Below are 12,008 nucleotides of genomic sequence, written 5' to 3'. Positions count from 1 at the left end.
GGCGGATCGCTAGCTGGCATCGTTTATGGTTAGAACTAGGGCGGTATCTGATCGCCTTCGAACCTCTAACTTTCGTTCTTGATTAATGAAAACATTTTTGGCAAATGCTTTCGCTTCTGTTCGTCTTGCGACGATCCAAGAATTTCACCTCTAACGTCGCAATACGAATGCCCCCATCTGTCCCTATTAATCATTACCTCAGTATTCCGAAAACCAACAAAATAGAACTGAGATCCTATTCTATTATTCCATGCACACAGTATTCAGGCGAAATAAGCCTGCTTTAAGCACTCTAATTTGTTCAAAGTAAACGTACCGGCCTACCTCGACACTCAATTAAGAGCACCGCGATAGGATTAAATTGGATGTCGCCTTTTACAGCTAAACCCACCGGTAGGACGTTTCATAACATACCAGTTAACACCGCGAAGCGATGAACCAATAGTATGAAACACAAATTCAACTACGAGCTTTTTAACCGCAACAACTTTAATATACGCTATTGGAGCTGGAATTACCGCGGCTGCTGGCACCAGACTTGCCCTCCAATGGATCCTCATTAAAGGATTTAAAGTGTATTCATTCCGATTACGGGGCCTCGGATGAGTCCCGTATCGTTATTTTTCGTCACTACCTCCCCGTGCCGGGAGTGGGTAATTTGCGCGCCTGCTGCCTTCCTTGGATGTGGTAGCCGTTTCTCAGGCTCCCTCTCCGGAATCGAACCCTGATTCCCCGTTACCCGTTACAACCATGGTAGGCATAGAACCTACCATCGACAGTTGATAAGGCAGACATTTGAAAGATCTGTCGTCGGCACTAAGGCCATACGATCAGCAAAAAGTTATTCAGAGTCACCATAATTAACGATGGACGAGCCACCGATTGGTTTTGATCTAATAAAAGCGTTCCTTCCATCTCTGGTCGGAACTCTGGTTTGCATGTATTAGCTCTAGAATTACCACAGTTATCCAAGTAAATGTGGGTACGATCTAAGGAACCATAACTGATTTAATGAGCCATTCGCGGTTTCACCTTAATATGGCGTGTACTAAGACATGCATGGCTTAATCTTTGAGACAAGCATATGACTACTGGCAGGATCAACCAGGGAGCTTCGTTCATGTTTTATTAAATAAAACATTTAGAAATCTCTTTTTACACTAATACAAACATGTTAGTTTTCATGATATAATGTCCGACTAACAGTTGTAAAAGCGGTGCTGATTTGAAATATAAGTTTCTTACAACACTTTTATTTTGATAATAATATCTATTTATTCACGTATAAGTGAAACAACATATTCAAACACCCTCTCTGATTTTGAAAAACTTCAACTCTCGCTAGATATCAAATTCTAAGCGACTTGGTTATTTACACGTAAACGTGCTTTTATTATTCTTTTAGTATTCTTGCTCGGAAACAAGTGAGTCGATTACTCAGTATTGAATAAATGTATTCTTCACACATGAAGATATACACGTTAATAAACGCCGAAGCGATTACCACATAGGAGTCATTCAGTCATAGACATCGACCCGTGGCTGTGATGCGTTCAGACATACTGTTTTTATACTAAAAATAATAATCCTCTTCGTAGTCTAGCAGCATTTAAGTATTAACTGAATATACTATACATACTATATACTGTGCGCTGCTGATATTACTTCTTTCAACAGACTACTTTCATATAAATACGAGCAACGATGAGAACCGGGTAGGGAGGATTAAATGACTCAGCATGTCCCCACTCTGAGCGGATTCTTCCATAATACCCAGCTGTTCAGTTGCTTAGTACCTGATGTTTTACATTTATATCTCTTGAGTTTGTATGTTAAGAAAACTTTGAAATATTATTATTTATTTTGTTAATAATAATAAGAGGAAAAATGTTTTATTTAATATCAATAACTGGTTTAATTAATTAAATTTGAATACTAAAATAAATTTATTTAATTTGAGTAGGATAAAAAACAATTTAATTACTCCAATTCACTTTGAATCTTTTAAACAATATTTAAAGTATCACCTTACTGCAGCGAATCATAATTTAACTTTGTTAAATTGGAGAATTCTACTGGTCTATTTCGCATTTAGCGGTTATTGATGAACATATCATCGTGTTGCTTATCCGCATGAAGAATTAAATTTCATGATTGACAAATAACTCTGCAACGTTATACTACTAAACGCTTCCGAAACATTGTTAAGATTATCTTTTTGTAGCTGTAATAACTCATCAATTAATATTTGTTTTTTAGAAATCCACATGTTTATACTCAAAATTATTACAACTATAAACGTTTATTGTTATTTTTACTTAAAATGTGACATTTGATCAGCTCGAGATCAATAAGTTGTTAAAATTTTCATTTATGTATCCAAAAAACCACGCACATAAGTTATCTGTACAAGCGTGGTTGTTTAAATTTATCTGTTATGAGTAAGCAGTAAGGCCAAACAGTAGATTTACTTTACTGGATGTTAGTCGTACGAAATAACGAGGGTTCTCCCTCACCGTCTACAATCGGCTTTGTTGCTACAGAACACCAACTATACCGACATAACTTGGATAATACCTGTGATATCATGTTTTGAGATAAATGTTTTAAAAATTATTATATGTATTGAAGCTTGATTCGTAACTTTGTGATGAAACTTTTCAAAGCATATATATTTTTCTCTCCCGACTCATTTCATTCAGCTAATTCATAAAATGGATTTAATTCAAAATGTAATATATGTATGAATTTATACATATCTATGTACAAAATGTCACAGACATAATAATTTCATCAGATATGGAAAAAAGTTAATTCTGAGCCGAAAAGTCATCTGCCATATTTTATTCTGAGGCATCGATAATTAGTTATCAATTAAAATAAGCAGCCAATAACGGATAGATGAATGGACGGATGTTATCTGATTAGCAATAATTCTTTCAAATACCTTAACTAAATGAGATAAATTTCCAACTGTACAATTTTATTTAGAGGTATTTTGTAGATAATCTTTCAAATATCAGGTAAGATACCAGTGTCAGAAGATCTATTAAATAAAGCTGTAAGGAAAAGTGATATTTGCGAAAAATGATCTCTTAAACATTTCAGATTGAGTCCGTCAGGGCTTTTCTCTTTTGATTTATACAGAGTAAGATACTTACAGTGTCTTGGCAACATCAACAATATCAATCTCGATCCAATTAAATGAACATTTAACCTTCCTTGTATGTTCTATTTACAAGATATTAACGAAATCCAAATCGCACGTTGGATGTTTCCTGATTATATTTACATAGTATTAATTCAGTTTACAAGCCTCGAAGCAATTCAGCGGTGATGAAGAATTCGATTTAATTAATTTAAGGTGTTTAATACAAGTTTGGTTCAAACAGTTGAACTATAAGGCAGATTTGAGAAAACAGTTTTTAGATATTCTTCACGAGCATGATTCAATTCAGTTTTTATATCTTTTCTTTTTAGTCTAAAAAGAACAAGTAAATTTGAATCACTATTTCTTCTGACTTTCTTGTAAAATTCATCACGCTCTTTACACTTTACTTTTAGCTTTTTAATGAACCAATGGTTATTTCAACGAATATCTCTTTTGGTAAATATTGGTGCACATAAATTCAGAGAAGAAAGGATCTCGGTTCTAAAAGTATTCAGTAATTCGTCTGGATACGAATTTTCAAGTAAAATACTATCAATTTTAAAGAGTTCATGAGTAAGTTTGACTAAGCTAAATGATTACAGTTTTCCAAGTTTTTATAGGTTATTATCTACGGTTGTGGTTTTAAATTATCCAATTTATATTGTGTTATACCTTGAGAGAAAGGTTCAGTTTTTCTTCTAAATAATTTACACCAATTTTAGTGTCTAAACTATAATCACATTCAATTATTTATTTGATAACAATTTGGTTAAAATTTAACAGTTAACAATTAGTTGAACTGCAACTTTACGTTGTCCATCTTACAACAAAAAGTTTAATAAAATTAAGTTTAATGAATTAATTGACATTTTGAATCAATTGACAAAAAACCTACGAAGAAGATGTGTCGGTAGCCGAGTTCCCAGCTCTTCTGACATCTTTTTTACTTTACGCACGCCAAAAACCCTAATTTTATAATTAATCAACTTTGTAATTATTTGTACTAATTTCCATTTAAGTAAGTATTTTTTATCGAAGTTCATTTATTCAAATGTCCATTTTTACAGATTTCATTTTAATTGATGGGGATTTAATCAAATGCCCATTTATTCACTTTTCCTAAAATTTAAATGTCCATTTTTAGTAGATTTCATAGAAATCTAACTATTGCATTCGTCCTCATGACGCAACTTTTGAAAAATTTTGCTATTTCCTGACTCAGTTCGTCGAGCTGGTTCAGAAAATGTCATTAGTTCAAAAGTTTATATATGTATGTATTTATATATATATATATATATATACAATATAACGCGGCTTATCCGGACGATAGCGTCTCTAATTCATAATGGATCCGTTTCAAACTCAACATACTTCATTTTTAGACGATTACCAAGGCCAAGTTCAAAGATGAGCTTAATCGGTCAAGTAGTTCAGAAATTACAGAGTTTCAAAATTTTCAAAATCCTAAAAATTCATTTTTTGGCAGATTCTTTCGCGCATAACTTTTGAATGAAATAACTTAACGAATTTTTGTAAATATCATTTTAAAGCCCATTAAACAAGCTTCAATTTTCATGTCATTTTATTTTCCTAAACTTTAAATAACCTATTCATCTGTAGGTTTTTAATGAAATTTTACTTTTGCAGTCGTTTTTCAATTATTTTGTCCAATATGTCCTATAAAAAATCTTATATAGATAATTATGGTTATACATAATTATGGTAATTTAAGACTTAGTTTAACAAAACTAGGTTAAGACTTATTTTTTCAATTTTTATAATTTTAAATATATTTTTAGTGAGTTGATCGGTTACATTGATGCGATTGAGTCTGTGAAACAGTGTAATGATAGCCAACTCTTAAAATTTGTGATTAATAATGGAGCCGGTAAAAGAGTACAATTAAAATGCTGGGGTGACGACATTCCACGTGTGCAAGCTGATGTAGTTATGGATCATGTAAGTATTATTATTAGTATTATTATTTATTTATTTAGATGATTATAATAAATATTATTATTTTTTTATGTTATAGGGTATCCATTTAGAAAATGCGTATTGTGGCCCTAACACGAAATACAATACTGGAAACTTTCTTGGTGCAGAAATTATCATTAATAAGCAGACCATCGTAGAAAATCTGAGAGAGTTTGATGAGAAAAATTGTACAGCTGATGAGGATGAACAAACAGATTTGCAGCTAATTGGATTGGACCAAATCGAAAACTCAATTTTGCCTTGGAGATTTAGTACGTATATGATAAAATATATTGTATTTATTTCTTTTTTAATTCCACTAAATTAAAAGATAATTTTAGAATTCAGAAAAGTGTATATTATGGCTCTTTTAATGAGCTTCAAATTACAAAACTAATTTTTAAGTGGGGTCATCCATTTTAATTTTCATTTTTTTTTAACGAAATTTCGTTTGGATTTTATTGATATATATTTTTTTTAAATATATAAAAAAAATTAACAATTGAAATAAAAATGTTTTTAAAAAAAAAAAAAAATGAATCAAAAAGATCAAGAAAAGATAAAATAAAAATTTTATCCATAAACATAAGAGCTAAAATTTTTTCAGACTTTTGAAAGCAAAAAGCTGTTAGAATCTTTATTTTTTTTTAATTTTTTATCAATTTTAATTTTGTACATAATTTTTTTTTATTTTATTTGATGTTCATACAGAAATCTCAGGCTATGTCAAAACTAAATTTTCAATAATTAATTCTGAAAACATAAATTGGATTAAAGCATTCGTCAGTCTTACTGACGGTGAACGAAAAATTGATGTAACCATTAATTCTTATAAACCAGACCATAACATCGAAAAAGGAGATAAACTGATCTTGACAGGATCAATTAAAAATTCAAGTGAGTAAAGAACATTTCAAATTTTGAATAAAAGATATTTTTACATATATTATCGTGTGTATAAATATATATATACGAAATTCAACATATCGCGTGCCTTAAAGTGAAAGAGCATATAGTTAAGGGTTAATAGGGATTTGTGCTGAAAGGGTGTATGTCTTAAGAAAAGTACTACTTAATGGTAAAAAAGGGCGCTTGAAAAAAAATTGATTTGATAGCAAATGTTGAATAATAATTTCATAAGATAAGTCATACTAAAATAACAGCTTCATATATAAAATTTGATGTAAACAAATAAAAAATAAATCAATCAAAAATAAATTACGTAAAAATTAAGAAATCAATTCAAAATAAAAATTATGCAATTAATTAAATTATTATTTTTTGAATATATTTTCTTTTTTAACTTTGAAAAATTGTATAGTTGAGGTTTTACACCACTACTACCACAAAAAAATTTTTTAACATTTTTAAAGCTAAAATATGTTCTTGGTGAACTGACCAAAAAAAAATTATACGCCCTTTCACCTTTAGATTACCAAAATTTCAAAGTATTAAAAATAAAAGGAAGTATAAAATTAAAGACATACGTTCTATTACCTTTGTAATTATTTTTTTTTGAACGTGGAATGTGTCTACTACTCGATTGGCAATAAAAAAATGAATAAAAAAATAGAGATTTAAAATATTAACTATTAATTGTTTATGTTAAACAGAGAATGATGAAGTAACATTTCTTGTGGATAAAATGGGAGACCTTGAAAAATTGACGAAGCACCTAAACCATTAAGCTGGCTTCTAAACGGTACTAATAGAATCTATGTTAAAAACATAGAAAATCCAAGCAAACGTCTAAAATATTAGTAGTTCATAAAAACTATAATTATCATTTTTTTCTTTTTGTTATTTAAAATAAAAATTAAATTTAAAATTGAATTAAAATTAAATGTTAGTAATAATATATTTAATATTATGAAATTTAATATTTCATAATAATATTATTATATTACTCCAATTAATAGAAAAAAAAATTGAAAATTCGTTAAATTTATAAAATGATGAATTATCAAAATTTAAAATGATTAAAAATCGTGAATTTATTTTATTATGTTATAGTATAAAGTTAAAATTTTGTATTAAAATATTGAAAATAAAAAATTAATAAAAATAAAATAAATGTAAAAAATTTTAAGTTATTATATATAATAAATAAATAAATAAATTATGTTATTATTATATATAATTAATAAATAAATAAATTATTAATATTTATAATTAAAATTTACTTTATGTGAAATCTACTTCCATTTCGGCTGCCGAATGGCCTTTTTTTTCAATTGTTCATAAAATCATATGTTCATCAAGTGACTCTTCCATTTAATCAATTGTACGTTTTTATTTTTAACCATTTTTATTGATGTCTTTTTATATTATTATCTATTTTCATAAATGTCCATTAATCTATTTATTTATTTGAATTCTTTATCAAATACTTGTATTTCCATTTAGAGATATTTTCAAAAATAGGGATTTCATTTTTTCAGTTGGCCATTAGTGCAGTTGTACATTTATAATTATTTCCTTTTTTATTAATGTCTAATTTTACTTAAATACTTTTATTGTTACTTCCAAAAATCACATATCCATTTTTAGAAATTTCCATATCTATATATTTAAAAATCCATAAATACACATTTCCAATAATACAAAAGCAATATGAACAGAGATAAATTAATGTCACGCATAGTATATTTAGAATAAAATTTTTATTCTCTTAATTAATTCAGCTAAAATTCATAATTGTAATTTCAAATCTTCAAAAAAGCCACTTTCTGACTTTAATCTTAGAGTCCCGGACAGATATATCATTTTGAGTATTTTTTTTTTAAAGGTATCTGGGTCTCTAATTACAGCCACGGACCTGTCCGTGGATGGTGTCAATAATAGCACCGTTTTTTATTTTATTATTATTTCACAATTGAATGAGTATTATGAGTCATGCACCTTAGGATTTTCCAAACATTTTCTTGTTCTTATTAAATGATACACATTATTTAAATTATACAGTCATTTCTGAATTGCATCGCCATCTTGTGGTCATCAAATAGAAATATCTCACCAACCAAGTTATTTTCTTATCGACTATCGCATGCTAGTTATTAGTAACAACTCGACGCAAAGTAATGTATCAATCCGAACAAAAACAGTTTCACTGTAAAAAATTGCGCCAAGTCCACGTTCATAAAACTCATCTCAATAACATCTGCACTTTGCAAAAAAATAAGACTCGTTACAATAATTTTCATTCTATACAAAAAAGTTAAATACAAAAAAATACCAAGAAACCGTCATAATGTTGAAAAAATTGAAAAAAATTTGTTGAAAATTTAAAAATTAAGAAAAAATTTTTTATCGTACTTGGCGCGCGTCATTGAGTACCCCAAATTTTTTCGAACGAATTTTAACCCGAGAAAAACGATTTCGCTTGAATTTATGTAATGTAAATATGTATATATATATAATATATATATATATATATATATATATATATATATATATATATATATATATATATATATATATATATATATATATATATATATATATATATATATATATATATATATATATTATATCTTATCAGCTCTAATTATATAATATATGATTTCATACATTGTTATGTTTATAGATTCACATCAGTGAAGTATACTCAACGAATTAAAAACACTGCTTACTGGATTAATATCAGTTTCAGTGAAAAAATCCGTTTCGAAAATTTTTTTCAGATTTTTAGTGAAAATAACTGTCAATATGGTAGTCTGGTGAAGATATCTGAAATAACACAAAATTTTTTTAATTCAATTTTTTCAGTTCCGTCATTAAGCTTTCATGAAGAAACTTGATCATGCTTCGTTTAATTGTAATTAACACATTTTGATTGGCAATCACACCGCATTTTCTCAATTTAGTCGGCCATACGTTTTATTTTTTAATCAACTCAATTTTCGCAGTGATTCCACGACAGAGTCAATGTATGCAGGCGTATTCACTTGTAAGCAAATTGCATAACCGAACAGGAGAGGGCGTTTTATTGAAATCATAAACGATGGGCGGAGAATTTAAAAATTTCTAATAAAATACGTATGCCATGTTGATTTTACCTAACTTTTGTTAAACGTATCATAAAATAATATTTCATTAATTACATTTATGCATTTTATAGGTTGACTTACTTATAAATGTTGAAACATTAAAAGGATGTTCATGTATCCTGAAAAATTTGGGGTACTCAATGACGCGCGCCAAGTACGATAAAAAATTTTTTTCTTAATTTTTAAATTTTCAACAAATTTTTTCAATTTTTTCAACATTATGACGGTTTCTTGGTATTTTTTGTATTTAACTTTTTTTTGTATAGAATGAAAATTATTGTAACGAGTCTTATTTTTTTGCAAAGTGCAGATGTTATTGAGATGAGTTTTATGAACGTGGACTTGGCGCAATTTTTTACAGTGAAACTGTTTTTGTTCGGATATAATTATACATATTTACATTACATAAATTCAAGCGAAATCGTTTTTTCTCGGGTTGAAATTCGTTCGAAAAAATTTGGGGTACTCAATGACGCGCGCCAAGTACGATAAAAAATTTTTTTAATTTTTAAATTTTCAACAAATTTTTTCAATTTTTCAACATTATGACGGTTTCTTGGTATTTTTTTGTATTTAACTTTTTTTGTATAGAATGAAAATTATTGTAACGAGTCTTATTTTTTTGCAAAGTGCAGATGTTATTGAGATGAGTTTTATGAACGTGGACTTGGCGCAATTTTTTACAGTGAAACTGTTTTTGTTCGGATTTCATATCTTTTTGTTAAGTGAAATTTTTTGCTCGCCTCTTAATTTTAAAATTGAACTTTTCCCGCGTAAAATTAGAAATATGTAAATAAATTAATTAATGCAGGTAAAGCTATTATCATATAAAAGGTTATTTGTTCGTTAATTTTGAAAATCAAATCCTAACAAAAAAATTAAAATTCTGTTTCTCTCATAGTAGCTAGTAGCATTAAAAAACTTAACGTGACTGACCCGTGTAAACTCTTCGGTTTCAATCAATTAACTAGCTTATCAATGGGGATTTTTAATTTTTATGTATATATAGTTAAAGTTTAACATTTTTTTAATTAAAAAGTTGTTAATCTAGATTTAATGCTCTACTACACATTAATTTAACAATAACAATAATTATTTTGGTAAAGATAAACAATGATAATGATACTTTTAACATCAATTTATCATTACCGATATAATAAATTTCATTTTTATAATGATTATTATTGTTATTGTTACAATGACATTATTGTTAATAAAGGGGACAATGCATCATACGCATAATTGTAATACCTATGGCCTAAAAATTACAATTATTTGAAATCCGCTCGATTGAATAACAATGCCACCTACAGGCAACGACTATAAAGTCGTAGAATGTGTACACTATCCAATAAGAATTACCTAAATCTTGAACGGCTGGCCTGAAGGAAGAAAGTAAAACTCAAACAATCTTTAGCCTGTTGTGTATTTAGTCTAGTTAATAAATGAAATTCAATAGAAAGAATAGGTTTGAAAACCATCCACATATGAAGTTGTTTGATAGTTTGTTCTAGAAATTTTGTATTTATAAAGTATTTTAACATTCTTAATTTCAAAATTAAATTTTTCCCGCGCAAAATTGAAAATTCATAAATGAATAAATTAATGCAGGCAAAGCTATTCTAATATGATAGGTTGTTTATTCATTAATTTTGATAATCAAATCCTAATAAAAAAATTGAAATTCTGTTTCTCTCATAATAGCTAGTAGCATTAAAAGACTTAACGTGACTGATCTGCGTAAACTCCGCGGTTAAAAGCGATTAACTATCTTATTAATAGGGATTTTACATTTTTATTTATATACAGTAAAAATTTTAACATTTTTTGAATTAAAAAGTTGTTGATTGGGATTTAATACTCTAATACACATTAATTTAATAATAACAATAATTCATTCGGTAATAATAATGATAATGATATTTTTAACCTCAATTTGGTATTACCGATATAATTAATTTCATTCTCATAATTTTTATTATTAGTGTTATTGTTATTATGACATTGTTGTAAGTAAATGACACAATACACCATGCTCATAATTGTAAGACTTTTCACCTAAATCCACTTGATTGGATAACAATGCCACCTATCGGCAACGACCACAAAATCATAGAATGGTACACTATCCAATGGGATTAACCTCTGATTATGATTGTTCATGTACAAAAAACCTTTGTTCCAACTTCAAATTGTTTATTTCTAGTTTAATTAACATTTTTAATAAGCTGAATATTTGTATTCAGCGCGGACTTTTGAAAATTATATTGACCAGCACAGTGATTAGAGTAAGTGTATTTTTCTTGTAATTTTAATTATAGAGGTCACAGGACAAAAGGGCAACGTGTAGTTTTTAATAATTTTATAATAAGTTTTATTTTAATAAAGTATTGAAATTTTTTGTTAATTGTTATGGATTTTTTTTTTTTTTTTTTTTTTTAATAGTTCGTAGTATTGATGAAAATAGAATTGATGAAAATAAAAAAAAAAATGTACATGCATTGATTAACAATTCTCTCGATATTTTTAAAAAATTTAGAATGAAATGAATATTTATTTACTTAATGACATTGATATTGGCTGACGTCTAACAATTTTTTTTTAATTATTTGAATTAATTAAATGGTAATTCCTAAAAAATTACACCCGTAAATTTTTTAATTTTTTATACATGAGATGTATTTGTCACTATAATTTTCAAAAGACCGCGCTAAAAGTCTATATACGTAAAGTTGACGCATGCGCAGTGCAAATATTTAGAATGCATACATACAGCTAATTAAAAATGTTAATTAAACAATAAATAAAAAATGTGAAGTAGGAACAAATGT

The 12,008-nt window shown here is 27.8% G+C and overlaps 1 protein-coding gene and 1 non-coding gene across 2 annotated transcripts in view; one reads left to right on the top strand and one right to left on the bottom strand.

Annotated features, from left to right (window-relative positions):
* The window catches only part of LOC141525134 (small subunit ribosomal RNA), a 1,906-nt gene extending 795 nt beyond the window's left edge, over positions 1–1,111 (bottom strand). Inside the window, exon 1 of the ribosomal RNA XR_012478809.1 lies at positions 1–1,111. This exon is cut by the window's left edge and continues 795 nt beyond it. This is a non-coding gene — a ribosomal RNA (small subunit ribosomal RNA).
* Positions 1,112–1,729: 618 nt separating this feature from the next.
* On the top strand, positions 1,730–6,815 carry LOC141525117 (uncharacterized). Its single transcript, XM_074239466.1, has 5 exons — positions 1,730–1,827; positions 4,951–5,110; positions 5,187–5,400; positions 5,840–6,025; positions 6,742–6,815. The coding sequence occupies exons 1-5, from the start codon at positions 1,730–1,732 to the stop codon at positions 6,813–6,815; spliced, it is 732 nt and encodes a 243-aa protein (XP_074095567.1).
* The last annotated feature ends 5,193 nt before the right edge of the window (positions 6,816–12,008 follow it).

This window comes from Cotesia typhae, unplaced genomic scaffold, assembly GCF_013202065.1.
Source record: "Cotesia typhae breed Kobodo isofemale line unplaced genomic scaffold, CoteBio_Ctyphae contig_25, whole genome shotgun sequence".
In the NCBI taxonomy this organism is placed as follows: Eukaryota; Metazoa; Arthropoda; class Insecta; order Hymenoptera; family Braconidae; genus Cotesia; species Cotesia typhae.
This window is presented reverse-complemented; position numbering and strand designations above follow the sequence as displayed.